Genomic DNA, 17,090 nt, shown 5'->3' on the forward strand with positions numbered 1-17,090 from the left:
CATCCTTGAATATTTAGTTCACAACCGTGGTCACTTTGCAACCACGTCTCCATAATGGCTACTAATTTCTATCTGCGCTATTAATTCATCTATTTTGTTGCGAATGCTCTGCACATTCAGATACATAATGCCTTTAGATTTGACTTTTTCTGTTTTTCCCTGACCTTCGTCACTGATGCCCTTTGTTACTCTTCCTGACCCACTCTGCTTATTTTTTACCCAAAACTCTACTCTGCTCTAGAGCAGACATATCTCGTTGCTTTGAATCTGTATCTAAACCGTGTTATACACTTTCATAAATCCTCCTCCTCCCCCGCGCTCCTCTTCATTATTTTAAAGCCCTGTCTACTGCCCTATTTATTCGATTCACCAGGACACCGAGTCCAGCCCGGTTCGAGTGGAGCCTGTCATGTATCCTACATGGTTACGGCTTGTACTATTACAAGTTGTGCCACCAGAGGCACTGATCCTCAATCTGGAGTTACATTAAATGGACTAAGGTCACTACAGTTCAAGTACAACGCACTGTCTCGCGCAGTCATTATCAGAGTATCTGAAGACATAACAGAGCCCATCCCAACGGAACAGCGCCCTCTTTCCCCAGTACTGGTGCCAGTGCCCCATGAAGCAAAGCCCCTTGCCTTGCACGCCACTCTTTGAGCCACGCATTTAACTTTCCAATTAGCTTGTGGTTCAGGTAACAATCCAGAGATTATTACCTTAGAAGTTCAGCTTTTTTACTTGGACCACAACTCCTCAAACTTTCAGCAGAACCTCATTCCTAGTTCTACCTACGTCGTTGATTCCTACGTGGACCACAACAACTAGATCACCCCATTCCCACTCCAACTTCTGACCCTGAGCTGCCCCAGGGAAGACGCAGTGTGAGATTCTCTGTGGGCTGCAGTGTGTTCAGTGCCTGACCCTGAGCTGCCCCAAGGAGGGGGCAGTGTATGATGTCCTTGTGGGGTGCAGTGTGTTCAGTATCTGACCCTGAGCTGCCCCAGGAAGGGGGCAGTGTGTGATGTCCCTGTGGGATGCAGTATGTTCAGTTTCTGACCCTGAACTGCCCTCATTCCTCCTGCTCTAGGGGGCAGTCACGCTCCTCTCAGGCTGAGTTAATTGGAGGGACATCATCATCTACTGGACACGGGCGGTATTTCAAGGCACATCATGTCCAATTCCACCCTAGTGAAATCCAAAACCAACCTGCAGATTCAATTCATTTTATCAACTGTTTAACAACATTTAGCTCCATTTGTTGAAGCTTTCAGTATTTGAAGAAAGCCCTTTAAAAAGTGAAGTATGGATGCAAACACAATCAGCATTATTTTTATCTGACCCTTTTACCGTTGATTAATTGGTCAAATATCCAGAATATTCAACTCCAGCCCAGTTATAAGGAGAATCAATATCAACAGAAAAAATTCCCAACTCGTCAGAATGGACACGATTCAGTTGAGCTAACAGCAGAATCGAAACCCTGCAGTCACTTGTGAGCTCGCTGGTGTGTCAGCAGGTTGGATGACCGAGTGAATCCCTTCCCACACACGGAGCAGGTGAACGGCCGCTCCCCAGTGTGAGCCCGCTGGTGTGCCAGCAGATGGGATGACTGAGTGAATCCCTTCCCACACTCAAAGCAGGTGAATGGCCTCTCCCCAGTGTGAACTCGCTGATGTCTCAGCAGGTGGGATGATCGAGTGAATCCTTTCCCACACACGGAGCAGGTGAACGGCCTCTCCTCGGTGTGAACTCGCTGGTGAGTTAGAAGGCTGGACGACACAGTGAATCGCTTCCCACACTCTGAGCAGGTGAACGGTCTCTCCCCAGTGTGAACTCGCTGGTGTGTCAGCAGGTTGTATGAGGTAGTGAATCCCTTCCCACACTCTGAGCAAGTGAAAGGCCTCTCCCCAGTGTGAACTCGCTGGTGAGTTAGAAGGCGGGATGACACAGTGAATCGCTTCCCACACTCTGAGCAGGTGAACGGCCTCTCCCCAGTGTGAACTCGCTGGTGTTTCAGTAGGTTGGATGACCCAGTGAACCCCTTCCCACACTCAGAGCAGGTGAACATCCTTTCCCCGGTGTGACTGCGCCGATGAACTTCCAGATCAGACGGGTAATTAAATCTCATCCCACAATCCCCACATTCCCACGGTTTCTCTGTGGTGCGGGTGTCCTTGTGTCTCTCCAGGTTCACAATCAGTTGAAGCCTCGTCCACACACACAACACGGGTATGGTTTCTCCCCGCTGTGCATGGTGCGATGGTTTTTCAGGCTGTGTAACTAGTTAAAGCTCTTTCTACAGTCAGTGCACTGGAACACTCTCACTCGGGTGCGTCTGTCTTGGTGCTTTTCCAGTCACACTGATGTTTGAAATCTTTTCCCAGGCAGAAAAGACAAACATTTCTCCTTCCACATTCAAAGGCCGATGATATTTAGATCCTGATGAATGGAATGACTCTGTCAGATCATGACGTGATGTTTGGTTTGAGTTCCCCGTCTGCAAATCCTGCCCCTCGAATACTCTGGAAAAGGAGTTTACAAAAATCATTACTGCAAGTATAGGATAGAAATTCAGAACAGACAGTTCTAGATTCTATGGAACATTCTTTCCTCTCTTGTTCCTCCAAAGCTGTAAATCCCTGCCCCATAAACTCTCCGTCCTCCCTGTCCTAAAATCCAAACACATCGCACATCTGAAGACAAGCTTGTCCTCCGCTCCCAGTTTTCACTACCAACGCTGGCTGGTTTGAGTTCCGCACGTCCCCTGAAGGTGTTGGCTCTGGCTGGGTTCAGTCCTACACTCACTGGTTCCCCTCCCCTGAAGGTGCTGACTCTGTCTAGGTTCAGTTGATCAGCTGCTTGCTGAGTAGTTGCTGGGTGTGTTTTGCTAAGGTTTCGAATTTAGTTCTATTTTTGATAGTTGCGAGTGTAACTAGAGGGATGGCAGGGCAGCTCAGTCTCGTGGATTGCACATCCTGTGGCATGTGGGAAATCCTGGACGCTTTGTGCAGCTGAGACGACCATGTGTGCAGGTGTCTCCAGCTGCACCAGCTCGGGCTCCGCATTTTGGAGCTTGAGCGGCAGCTGGAGTTACTGCGGTGCATCTGCAAGGCTGAGAGCTACGTGGCTAGCACATTTCTAGAGGTGGTCACCCTGCAGCTTAAGAGTGTGCAGGCAGATAGGGACTGGGTGAGCGCCGGATAGAAGAGGAGGACTATGCAGGTAGTGCAGGAGTCCCCTTAATCCATCTCACTCTCCAACCTGTATTCTGTTCTGAGTGCTGGTGAGGGCGATGGTGCCTCTGGGGAGTGTAGCCAGAGGCCAAATCCACGGCATCACAGGTGGCTCAGCTGCACGGTGGGGGGCGGGAAGAGGAAGAAGAATGAAAGAGCTATAGTGGTTGGGGATTCAATAGTCAGGGGAGCAGACGTGACTCCAGGATGGTATATTGCCTCCCTGGTGCCAGGGTCAAGGATGTCACCGAGCGGCTGTAGGGTATTCTGCGGAGAGAGGGTGAACAGCCAGAGGTCGTGGTCCATATCAGGACCAATGACATAGGTAAAAAGCGGGATGAGGTCTTGGAGGCAGAGTTTAGGGAGCTAGGAGAGAGATTAAAAAGCAGGACCTCAAAAAGTAGTAATCTCCGGATTACTCCCGGTACCATGAGCTAGTGAGTACTGAAATAGGAGGATAGAGCAGATGAATGCATGGCTGAAGGGATGGTGCAGGAGGGAGGGCTTTAGTTTCCTGAGGCATTGGGACCACTTCTGGGGGAGGTGGGACCTGTACAAGCCGGACAGGATGCACCTCACAGAACCAGGACCAATATCCTTGCGGGAGGGTTTGCCAACGCTGTTGGGGAGGGTTTAAACTAGCTTGGCAAGGGGATGGGAACCTGAAAATAGATTCAGTAGGGAGGGGAGTAAAGCTGGAATTAGATAGCAAAAATGTAGAAAGTGAGTTGGAAGGACAGAGGAAACAAGCAGGAAAAAGGGCTAAAAAAAAACAAATTTAAAAACTCTTTGTCTAAATGCACGTAGTATTCGTAACAAAATAGATGAGTTGATGGCACAAATAGATACAAATGGCTATGATCTGATAGCCATTAGAGACACGTGGTTGCAAGGTCACCAGGCCTGGGAACTAAATATTCAGGGATATTTGACAATACGGAAGGAGCGACCGAAAGGAAAAGGAGGTTGGGTAGCACTATTAATAAAGGATGGGATCAGTGCATTAGTGAGAACAATATTGGCTCAGAAGATCAAGATGTTGAATCAGAGATAAGAAATAATAAATGGAAAAAGTCGTTGGTGGGCATAGTCTATAGGCCCCCTAACAGTAGCTACACTGTTGGACGGAGTATAAATCAAGAAATAATGGAGGCTTGTAATAAAGGAACGGCAATAATCATGGGTGATTTTAACCTTCATATTGACTGGACAAGGCAAATTGGCCTCAAGGAGGAGTTCATAGAGTTTATCCGGGATAGTTTCGTTGAACAGTACGTTGCGGAACCAACCAGGGAGCAGGTTATCTTAAATCTAGTACTGTGTAATGAGGCAGGATTAATAAATTATCTCGTTGTAAACGATCCTCTGGGAGTGAGTAACCATACTATGGATGAATTTCAAATTCAGTTGGAGGATGAGAAAGTTGGTTCACAAACCAGGGTCCTAAGATTAAATAAAAGGAGACATAAAGGTATGAGGGCAGAGTTGGCTAAAGTGGACTGGGAAACTAGACTAAAGAATAGGACGGTTGATGATCAGTGGCAGACATTTAAGGAAATATTTCCTAACTCGCAAAAATATATCCCAATGAGAAGGAAAGACTGTAAGAGAAGGGATAACCATCTGTGGCTAACTAAGGAGATAAGGGAGGATATCAAATTGAAAACAAAGGCATACAATGTGGTCAAGACTAGTGGGAGACCAGAGAATTAGGACAATTTTAAAAGCCAGCAGCGAACGACTAAACAAATGATAGAGAGAGGGAAGATAGATTATGAAAGTAAACTAGCACGAAATATAATAACAGATAGGAAGAGTTTCTACAGGTACATAAATAGTGGCTAAAGTATGCTCCCCTGGAGGATGAGATTGGGGAATTAATAATGGATAACAGGGAAATGGCAGAGATGTTGAACAAATATTTTGCATCGGTCGTCAAGGTGGAAGACATTAAAAATATTCCAATAGTGGATAATCAAGGGGCTATAGGTAGGGAGGAACTTAATACAATCGCTATCATTAATGAAGTAGTACTAGGTAAAATAAAGGGTAAGGCGGACAAGTCCCCTGGACCTGATGGCTTACATCCTAGGATCTTAAGATAAGTGGCTGCAGAGATAGTGGATGCATTGATTGTAATCTGACAAAATTCACTGGATTTTGGAGCGGTTCCAGCAGATTGGAAAACCGCAAATTTAATACCCCTATTTAAAAAAGGAGGCAGACAAAAAGCAGGAAACTATAGACCAGTTAGCCTAACATCTGTCATTTGGAAAATGCTGGAGTCCATTATTAACGAAGCAGTAGCGGGACATTTGGAAAAGCATAATTCAATCAAGTAGAATCAGCATGATTTTATGAAAGGGAAATTATGGTTGACAAATTTGCTGGAGTTCTTTGAGGAGGTAACAAACAGGGTTAATAAGGGGGAACCAGTGGATGTGGTGTATTTGGATTTCCAGAAGGCACTCGAGACATTGCTACATAAGAGGTTACTGCGCAAGATAAAAGTTTACAGGTTGGGGGTTATATATTAGCATGGATTGGCTAACTAACAGAAAACAGTAAGTCGGGATAAAAGGGTCATTTTCCAGTAGGCATACAGTAACTAGTGGGGTGCCGCAGGGATCGGTGCTGGGTCCTCAACTATTTACAATCTATATTAATGACTTGGATGAAGGGACCGAGTGTAATGTAGCCAAGTTTGCTGATCATACAAAGATGGGTGGGAAAGCAAATTGTAAGGAGGACACAAAAAATCTGCAAAGGGATATAGACAGGCTAAATGAGTGGGCAAAAATTTGGCAGATGAAGTATAATGTGGGAAAATGTGAGATTATCCACTTTGGCAGAAATAATAGAAAAGCAAATTATAATTTAAATGGAGAAAAATTGCAAAGTGCTGCAGTACAGAAAGATCTGGGAGACCTTGTGCATGAAATGCAAAAAGTTAGTATGCAAGTACAGCAAGTAATCAAGAAGGCAAATGGAACGTTGGCCTTTATTGCAAGGGGGATAGAGTACAAAAGCAGAGAAGTCCTGCTACAACTGTACAGGGTATTGGTGAGGCCACAGTTGGAGTACTGCGTACAGTTTTGGTCTCTGTATTTAAGGAAGGATATACCTGCATTGGAGGCTAGTCAGAGAAGGTTCACCAGGTTGATTCCGGAGATGAGGGGTTGACTTATGAGGATAGATTGAGCCTATACACATTGGAGTTCAGAAGAAAGAGAGGTGATCTTATTGAAACTTATAAGATAATGAGGGGGCTCGACAGGGTGGATGCAGAGAGGATATTTCCACTCATAGGGGAAAGTAAAACAAGGGGACATCGTCTTAGAATGAAGAGCCGCCCATTTAAAACTGAGATGAAGAGAAATTTCTTCTCTGAGGGTTGTAAATCTATGGAATTCACTGCCCCAGAGAGCTGTGCAGGCTGGGTCATTGAATATATTTAAGGCGAAGATAGACAGATATTTGAGCGATAAGAGAGTAAAGGGTTATGGGGAACGGGCAGGGAAGTGGAGCCGAGTCCATGATCAGATTAGCCATGATCTTATTGAATGGCGGAGCAGGCTGGAGGGGCCGAATTGCCTACGGCTCCTATTTCTTATGTTCTTATGACAACTCGATCTTCCCCCTCCCACTCCAACTTCTTCTCCAGCCCAGAGATGTCGTTAACCCTGGCACCGGGTAGGCAACACAGCCTTCGGAACTCGCACTCTCAGCTACACAGAACCCTATCTATCCCCCTTTTTCTTAGCAGTAAGAAACCTTGTCACTGTTGCCAAATTAAGTAATTTAAGGGTTAAGTCATGGCAGAAGAGCTCAGACCCGTGTCATGCTCCTGTGCTATGTGGGAAGTCAGGGACGCTCCCAGTGTCCCTGACTACTATGTGTGCAGGAAGTGCATCCAGCTGTAGCTCCTGACAGACTGCATTGCGGCACTGGAGCTGCGCATGGATTCACTCTGGAGTATCCGCGATGCTGAGGATGTCGAGAATAGCACGTTTAGTGAGTTGGTCACACCGCAGGTAAAGGTTACAGAGGCAGATAGGGAATGGGTGACCATCAGGTAGAGCAGTGAAAGGAAGGTAGTTCAAGGGTCCCCTGCGGTCATCTCCCTCCAAAACAGATATACCACCTTGAGTACTGTTGGGGGAGATGGCCATTCAAGGGAAGGCAGCAGCAGCCAAGTTCATGGCACCATGGGTGGCTCTGCTGCGCAGGAGGGCAGGAAAAAGAGTGGGAGGGCTATAGTGGTAGGGGATTCTATGGTAAGGGTATTAAGATAGACGGCCGCGATCGAGACTCCAGTTTGTTGCCTCCCTGGTGCAAGGGTCAAGGATGTCTCGGAGCGCCTGCAGGGCATTCTGCAGAGGGAGGGTGAACAGCCAGTTGTCGTGGTGCATATAGGTACCAACAATATAAGTAAAAAGCAGGATGAGGTCCTATAAGCTGAATTTAGGGAGCTAGGAGTTAAATTAAAAAGTAGGACCTCAAAGGTAGTAATCTCAGGATTGCTACCAGTGCCACGTGCTAGTCAGAGTAGAAATAGCAGGATAGTTAAGATGAATACGTGGTTTGAGGAATGGTGCAAGAGGGAGGGATTCAAATTCCTGGGACATTGGAATTGGTTCTGGGAGAGGTGGGACCCGTACAAACCGGTCGTTCTGCACCTGGGCAGGACTGGAACTAATGTCCTAGGGGGAGTGTTTGCTAGTGCTGTTGGGGAGGGTTTAAACTAATAGGGCAGGGGGACAGGAATCTATGCAGGGAGACAGAGGGAAGTAAAATGGGGTCAGAAGCAAAAGGTATAAAGGAGAAAAGTAAACGTGGAGTGCAGAAAAGGCAAAAATCAAAAAGGGCCACATTACAACAGAATTCTAAAAGGACAAAGTGTTAAAAAAACAAGCCTGAAGGCTTTGTGTCTCAATGCGAGGAGCATTCGTAATAAGGTGGATGAATTAACTGCGCAGATAGCTGTTAACAAATATGATGTAATTGGGATTACGGAGACATGGCTCCAGGGTGACCAAGGCTGGGAACACAACATCCAAGGGTATTCAATATTCAGGAAAGATAGATTGAAAGGAAAAGGAGGTGGGGTAGAGTTGCTGGTTAAAGAGATTAACGCAAAAGTAAGGAAGGATATTAGCGTGAATGAGGTGGAATCTGTATGGGTAGAACTGCGGAACACCAAAGGGCAGAAAACGCTACTGGGAGTTGTGTACAGACTACCAAACAGTCACACTGAGGTTGGGGATGGCATCAAACAGGAAATTAGGGAGGCGTGCAATAAAGGTACAGCAGTCATCATGGGTAACTTTAATCTACATATAGTTTGCGCTAAACAAACTGGTAGCAATACGGTGGAGGAGGATTTCTTGGAGTGTATGAGGAATGGTTTACTGGACCAATATGTCGAGGAACCAACTAGAGAGCTAGCCATCCTAGACAGGGTGTTGTGTAACAGAAACATAGAAAATAGGTGCAGGAGTAGGCCATTCGGCCCTTCGAGCCTGCACCGCCATTCAACAAGATCATGGCTGATCACCCACCCCAGCACCTCCCCCTCCCCCCAATGCCCCCTCCACACCTCTCCCGACCCCCCCCCCCCCAGCCGCAAGGACCACATCCAACTCCCTCCCGAACACATCCAATTAACTGGCATCAACAACTCTCCGCGGCAGGGAAACCTCACACCCCAACAACTCCCCGAGTGAAGAAGTCTCTCCCAATCCCAGCCCCAAACAGCCCACCCCCATCCCAAGAGCGTGCCACCCCCCCACCCCGGACCCACCCAACACCAGGAACACTCCCCCCGCACCCAAACCGCCCCGTCAGAATCCTTCCCAAATGCCGAAAACCCCCGGATGTCGAGCCCCCCGCGACGCCAACCACACCACATCCACCAACCGCCATCTGCAGTCAACCCGTCCACCCCACTCTGAACACTCCCCGCACCGAGGCACAGAGCCCCCAGGCCCGCCCCTCCAACACACTTCGCCCCCTCCAGACCTCCGCTGCAATGTGGCCCCTCCTGACCCCACCCTGGGTTTCTCCGCCCCCCACCTCCACCACTCTCCCCTCCATCCCCCGCCCCCATCTCCCCTCAACTACCCTCTGCCTCCCAGCACAGGCTCCCATCTTGGGGGCGGTAACCTTCTGGGGCAGGCAATTTTAGCCCCCAGCGTGGAAGTCCTGCTCCCGCCGCAGAATTGGCCTTACCACCCCTCAATGGAAGCGGAGAGCAATTTCCCACACTCCACTTCCTTTGGGGGCAGTTACCGGGGCACGACTGGATGCTCCTGTGACAGTGGGAACTGGTGCTCTCCACTCTCCCGTCCTGTGACAGTTGGTGAAAGAGGGTTATTAGCAATCTTGTTGCGTGAGGCCCCTTGGGGAAGAGTGACCATAATATGGTGGAATTCTTCATTTAAGATGGAGAGTGACAGTTAATTCAGAGACTAGAGTCCTGAACTTAAAAGAAAGGTAACTTCAACGGTATGAGACGTGATCTGGCGAATTATAGTAAAGGGTTGCCAATGGATAGGGAATGGCAGACATGTAATGATCACATGGATAAACGTCAACAATTGTATATCCCTGTCTGGCGTAAAAATAAAATGGGGAAGGTGGCTCAACCGTGGCTTACAAGGGAAATTAGAGATAGTGTTAAATCCAAGGGAGAGGCATATAAATTGGCCAAAAAAAGCAGCAAACTTGAGGACTGGGAGAAATTTAGAATTCAGCAGAGGACAAAAGGTTTAATTAGGAGGGGGAAAATAGAATATGAGAGTGAGCTTGCAGAGAACATAAAAACTGACTGCAAAAGCTTCTACAGATACGTGAAGAGAAAAAGATTAGTGAAGACAAATGTAGGTCCCTTGCAGTCAGAATCAGGTGAATTTATAATGGGGAACAAAGAAATGGCAGACCAGTTGAACATGCTTGACAAATCTTCAAGACTTTTTTGAGGATTTAACTAGTAGAGTGGACAAGGGGGAGCCAGTGGATGTGGTGTATTTAGACTTCCAAAAGGTTTTTGACAAGGTCCCGCACAAGAGGTTAGTGTGCAAAATTAAAGCACATGGTATTGAGGGTAACACATTGACGTGGATAGAGAACTGGTTGGCAGACAGGAAGCAAAGAGTAGGAATAAACAGGTTCTTTTCAGAATGGCAGGCAGTGACTAGTGGGGTACTGCAAGGTTCAGTGCTGGGACACCAGCTATTTACAATATACATTAACGATTTAGACGAAGGAATTGAATGTTAATATCTCCAAGTTTACAGATGACACTCAGCTGGGTGATAGTGTGAGCTGTGAGGAGGATGCTAAGAGGCTGCAGGGTGACTTGGACAGGTTAGGTGCATGGGCAAATACATGGCAGATGCGGTATAATGAAGATAAATGTGAGGTTATCCACTTTTGTGGTTAAAAACAGGAAGGCAGATTATCTGAATGATGATAGATTAGTAAAAGGGGAGGTGCAACGAGACCTGGGTGTCATGGTACATCAGTCATTGAAAGTTGGCATACAGATACAGCAGGCGGTGAAGAAAGCAAATGGCATGTTGGCCTTCATAGCGAGAGGATTTGAGTATAGGAGCAGGGAGGTCTTACTACAGTTGTATAGGGCCACATTGGTGAGGCCACACGGTACAGTTTTGGTCTCCTAATCTGAGGAAGGACATTCTTGCTTTTGAGGGAGTGCAGCGAAGGTTCACCAGACTGATGCCCAGGATGACAGGACTGACATATGAAGATAGACTGGATCGACTAGGCTAATATTCACTGGAATTTAGAAGAATGAAAGGGGATCTCATAGAAACATATAAAATTCTGCCGGGATTGGACAGGTTAGATGCAGGAAGAATGTTCCCGATGTTGGGAAAGTCCAGAACCAGGGGTCACAGTCTAAGGATAAGGGGTAAGCCATTTAGGACTGAGATGAGGAGAAACGTCTTCACTCAGAGTTGTGAGCATGTGGAATTCTCTACCACAGAAAGTTGTTGAGGCCAGTTTGTTAGATATATTCAAAAGGGAGTTAGATGTGGCCCTTACGGCTAAAGGGATCAAGGGGTATGGAGAGAAAGCAACAGGAGGGTACTGAAGTGCATGATCAGCCATGATCATATTGAATGGTGGTGCAGGCTCGAAAGGCCAAATGGCCTACTCCTGCACCTATTTGCTCTGTTTCTAATGATACTGTCCCCTACCACTTTGTTTCTTTTTACTCCCCCCACTTGAATAACCCCCTGCATCACGGTGCTGTGGTCAGTTTGCTCATCTTCCCTGCAGTCCCTGCTCTTGTCCACACAGGGAGTAAGAGCCTCAAACCTGTGGGACAAGAGCAAGGGCCGAGGCTCCTCCATCACTGCATTCTGGATCCCTATACCTTCCTCAAGTAGTCACACACTCCTGTCCCTGACCATGAACCAAATTTGAATTAATTCATCTAATTGGTGTGACTGCCTCATGGTACGCAGTGTCTAGGTAACTCTCCCTCTCCCTGATGTGTCGTAGTGTCTGCAGCTCAGACACCAGCTCTTCATCGCGGAGCTGAAGTTCCTCGAGCTGCAGACACTTACTGAATGAGTCAGCAACTTCAGGGGAGGTGAGGGGTGGGAAACAGTGAATGTAGAACTGAACCCAAGGTACAGATGTCCAGCATTGGGGCCTAGAATCACAGAAAGGATCCTTTTAAGATCGGGCCAAGGAGAATCGCTTTTGCCAATTATTAATTTGAATGAAGTATTACCATGTTTTTTTCCATGGCTGTAGTTTGGTTCCGTCTCTGACCCATGAGAAGTGAAAGTGGATAGACGAATGCGCAGCTCGAGCTCCAGTTCACGTTCTATTTCTGTCTCATCTAGCGTGCCGGATAGAATGACCTGGCGGACCGGATATGGCCCGCGGGCCATATTTTGCCCATCACTGCTCTACAGTCCGATCAAACACCCCCAGTGCAGGTACAGCACAGGTTAGATACAGAGTAAAGCTTCCTCTACACTGTCCCATCAAACACCCCCAGGGCAGGTACAGCACTGGTTAGGTACAAAGTAATGCTCCCTCAACACTGTCCCATCAAACACTCCCAGTGCAGGTACAGCACGGGTTAGATACAGAGTAAAGCTCACTCTATACTGTCCGATCAAACACTCCCAGGGCAGAATTAACTACACAGGCAGCAATGAATGAATATGATATAATTGGCATCACGGAAACATGGTTCCAGGGTGACCAAGACTGGGAACTCAACATCCAAGGGTATTTAACATTCAGGAAGGATAGACAGAAAGGAAAAGGAGGTGGGGTAGCATTGCTGGTTAAAGAGGAAATTAACGCAATAGTAAGGAAGGACATTAGCTTGGATGATGTGGAATCTGTATGGGTGGAACTGCGGAATACCAAAGGGAAGAAAACGCTAGTGGGAGTTGTGTACAGACCACCAAACAGTAGTAGTGAGGTTGGGGACAGCATCAAACAAGAAATTAAGGATGCGTGCAATAAAGGTACATCAGTTAACAGGGGCGACTTTAATCTACATATAGATTGGGCTAACCAAACTGGTTGCAATTGGTGGAGGAGGATTTCCAGGAGTGTATTCGGGATGGTTTTCTAGACCAATATGTCAATGAACCAACGAGAGGGCTGGCCATCCTAGACTGGGTGATGTGTAATGAAAAAGGACTCATTAGCAATCTTGTTGTGCAAGGCCCCTTGGGGAAGAGTGACCATAATATGGTAGAATTCTTTATTAAGATGGAGAGTGACACAGTTAATTCAGAGACCAGGGTCCTGAACTTAAGGAAAGGTAACTTCGATGGTATGAGATGTGAACTGGCTAAAATAGACTGGTGAATGATACTTAAAGGGTGGATGGTGGCTAGGCAATGGCAAACATTTAAAGATCACATGGATGAACTTTTGTACATCCCTGTCTGGAGTAAAAATAAAATGGGGAAGGTGGCTCAACTGTGGCGAACAAGGGAAATTAAGGATAGTGTTAAATCCAAGGAAGAGGCATACAAATTGGCCAGAAAAAACAGCAAACCTGAAGACTGGGAGAAATGCAGAATTCAGCAGAGGAGGACAAAAGGTTTAATTAAGAGAGGGAAAATAGAGTATGAGAGGAAGCTTGCTGGGAACAAAAAAAACTGACTGCAAAAGCTTCTGTAGATATGTGAAGAGAAAAAGATTAGTGAAGACAAATGTAGGTCCCTTGCAGTCAGATTCAGGTGAATTTATAATGAGGAACAAAGAAATGGCAGACCAGTTGAACAAATACTTTGGTTGTCTTCACGAAGAAAGACACAAATAACCTATCCGGAAATACTAGGGGACCGAGGGTCTAGTTGAGAATCTGTATCAATGTAGCTACCAACTTTATATGTATTATCCGTACTAATTTCAAATGTATTAACTCTTTCTAAATTGGCCGCTCATGGTTATTGCTGACTATTCAGATTTCACTATAGGGGAGAACAATGAGGCTTGCTTTTGTAAAACAACCTTGAAGAACCGTCTGATCATGGGAATGTAGCAACAGATGTAGGAGCTAAACTGTGGGAATACCCAGAGAAGCAGAACTGTGTCTTCCTTGCCTGCAAAACAAAGATAAGCTGGAGATGACTTAATCTTCACTCATGATTAGGGAATTGCTTGCTTTACTGTGTATATGACTGGTTTAGCTTGTATCTATGCCACGATAGTTGATGTGATAGGACAATGAAAAGGGGAGGTACCGATCATGAACTGTATAAATGTATTGATTTTGTAATGATTTTTGCTTGCTCTGGTGGATTCGACAGACTCATGAAGTCGGTGCCCCTTTATCAGAGCAAGACACTTCATCGATGAATAAAGTTAGTCTGAACTAAACTTTAAAGTGTTCGAGTCGGTGTATTCGCTGAAACAGATTGAGGGAAAAGAATCCGTATCAATATTTGGTGTCAGAAGTGGGATCTCAACGGACGACCGCCGGGAACTTGCGAACTAAGAGCCGAACTAGCCTCGGACGAGACGGGAGGAAAATGGCCACCGGAGTGAGTATTCTTTAAATACCACCTCGGTTACCTCCAGTCCAAAAGTCTGAAGAACTTTTTGCCGCTCGCTAGTTCTCAGGTAGCGTCTGAACATGATCCAGGTCAATCTGTCAAATACCTTTTAAACTCAGAAAATAAGTGTCCAAGTCAGGTACGACATCGACCTTGTATATCACTTGGCCCATCTAGGAACTGATTGGACTTAAACAGACTAACCGGGATACGATTACCGCGGGGCGACGCGAGAGCGATTGTGTAAATTTAACTTGTACTTATGCCAGGTACACTGTCGATCTTGTATATCACTTGACCCACCTAGGCTCTGGATAAGATAAACTACCTTTTTACCGCGACGCGACGCGAGAATAGGCAACCACTTAAGACAGTACTGCGGATGCAGGCAGCCCACTACAGAAGTTATGCGAAGAATTCCCCAAAAAGGCTGAGCAATTTAGACAGTTATCTGGAGCCTTGAACAAATTGTCAAAAACTGAAAGATGAATCACTTCTGTCAAGTTGGCAGGAAAACGCCACTAAGTTAGGACTCTCATTAATGGAAGGAGGACATGTTAAACCCCTCGATGTATTAAAGAGTGCGCGCACGAAAAACGTACCAAGAGCTCCACTCGGACCTCTGAAAAGGGTATTGATAGACTACGTAGTCAAATGGTTGGCCTTGCATTGACCGAGGCTGATGATGAAATTGAATTTCAGTAAACAAAATAGCTATTAAAAATGTGTGGTCTCGTTTTAAATCAATTAAAAAAAAAAAATCTATGGCAAGTACTTGAATTAGAAGTTAAGAAAAAATTGGAGTTTAATCTAAAATGCTGTCGTTCCTGATGAGAAGACTTTTATTATGACGGCTTTACTAATGATTTCTGCTGTTTTAACGGATTCCTAATTTCTAAGCAAGTTTTGAAGGCACAAAGACTTAAAAAAAAAAAGATTTTTTTCGGATGATTACGCGAAGTCACGTAATGACATCAGGTCTTCTTACAAACCTGTAAAGGAGTTAACCCTTTCCATTGACAGCTGTTTTATACTGGACATTATTAATTTTGATTTCTTAATAGAATAAAAGACTCACCTGACAGATAAAGGAAATGGTGGGATAGTCAGGCTAAAAAAAAATAAAGTAGAACTAGCTTATGTAATAATACTGTTGATTTCTGGATTCTTTTCCCTCAATCTGGTTCAGTGAAATCACTGAGTCGAATACCGATTGTGCTTTAAACAAAGCAAGCTTTTATTTAAAAAGCAAGTCTCGATCGAGGACTTTATCAGACAGAAGGAATGTACTGTGATAGATTGCATTTACTTCCTACGGACAAAGTGAGTTTACATTGTAAAGGGACGATGGTTATACATTTTCAGTAAAAGATAACGAGATACAATTAGAGTGACATCCTATTTCAGCCTATCCTCTTTGATCCCTCTTTACCATTGTCCACTCATAAGCCGATCTAAGAATGGTCTGTTTTTACACAAAGGCCCATTATGAGCTACTAAGACCTTGAGGTTTTTCTGCAAGCTGTGGGTTTTGTTTCAATATGTGTTGGTGTTGTAACATTTTGCAGTCTCGAGTCTGAGATGTCATGGCTATTCCTCCATGAATTCTTTGTTAGCTTATACTGTCCATATATAATTCCCACGTTCTCAACTTCTATGTCTGTATACATTTAATATCCATGTTCAGTATGCATTCTCATTCCCACCTTTTATCATTCCATGATAACACTTAGGATATTTTGCTGATTAAAAGAGTTTGGTTTTCCCGTCTCTCTTCTCAGGTCACCGTCGGTGTAGCTGGCTGTCTATCATTACGGGTAAAAGTTCAAACTGGTCACCTCGGGACCCATGTTCCAATTAGGATACCAATGGTCTTGTTCAGCTATGGAGAAGAGGAAATCTGGAACAGAAACAGGAATTAGAATAACCAGTAAAATAGGTCCGTTAGAGGGTGGTGAGCTTGCAGTGGTGCAGGTGAACCCAGGCACTTTTCCCCTCAACCTTGGCTGCAGTGGGGGTAGTGAGTAACACCTGAAAAGGCCCCTCCTTTCGTGGCTCTAATCCCTTCCGAATCCATTTCTTAATCAGGACATACTTCCCAGGTACCACGAGGGACGATTCGGGTAAAACTGGGAGGTCGAGGTGAGCCTCTCGAACCTGGTTGTGAGCTAGTCGCAGAGCCTGAGTCAGAGAAAGAACATAGGTGGTCATCAGTCGAGCTGAGATACCATATCTAGGAACAATTTCCCTCATTAACACCTTAACAACAGTTTGAGCCTTATTGTCCAGGGTAGGGTAGGCTTCAATCCATCTGCTAAACACATCTACTATTACCAACACATATTTGTAACACTGAACTTTTTGCAACTCAATGTAATCCAACTGAAATGTCTCAAAGGGACCTTCGGGTAGGGGCGTTTTACCCCAATCACAGGGGACTCCCTTCCCTGGATTATGTTGCTGGCAAACCAGGCAACTACTACTGATGTTCTGGGCGAGCGCCTAGAGTCTAGGGTGCCACCAAGTAGCCAAAAGTGTGTCACTCGTGGTCCTTGCTCCACAATGAGTAGCAAAATGCATACATTCAATAACCCATAGAGCCAACTCGTCAGACATGCAAGTCTGTTCCGCGGGAGTGGTCCAGAGTTTAGAAACATTGTCATAAGTACATCTATAATTTTTCCACAACAGTTTGTCTTTTTCGGGAGCGTCCTCCTGTGCTTTAATAACATCTTGGATGGTTGGCATTGGTTTTTCTGAGGCTAACTTATCCTTTGCAGGATTAATG

The 17,090-nt window shown here is 45.7% G+C and overlaps 1 protein-coding gene across 7 annotated transcripts in view; it reads right to left on the reverse strand.

Annotated features, from left to right (window-relative positions):
• Positions 1-1,228: 1,228 nt before the first annotated feature.
• The window catches only part of LOC139273296 (zinc finger protein 3-like), a 29,514-nt gene continuing 13,652 nt past the window's right edge, over positions 1,229-17,090 (reverse strand). For 4 of the 7 annotated variants that reach the window (XM_070890026.1, XM_070890025.1, XM_070890027.1 and 1 more), the window contains 2 exons: positions 16,009-16,202; positions 1,229-2,525 (listed from right to left, as the gene is read on the reverse strand). In XM_070890026.1, the coding sequence (XP_070746127.1) occupies positions 1,490-2,131 (642 nt within the window). In that variant the 5' untranslated portion in view covers positions 2,132-2,525; positions 16,009-16,202 and the 3' untranslated portion in view covers positions 1,229-1,489. The remainder of the gene's footprint in view (positions 2,526-16,008; positions 16,203-17,090) is intronic. The other 3 variants (XM_070890030.1, XM_070890029.1, XM_070890031.1) reach the window with 1 other exon arrangement.

This window comes from Pristiophorus japonicus, chromosome 9, assembly GCF_044704955.1.
Source record: "Pristiophorus japonicus isolate sPriJap1 chromosome 9, sPriJap1.hap1, whole genome shotgun sequence".
NCBI lineage: Eukaryota > Metazoa > Chordata > Chondrichthyes > Pristiophoridae > Pristiophorus > Pristiophorus japonicus.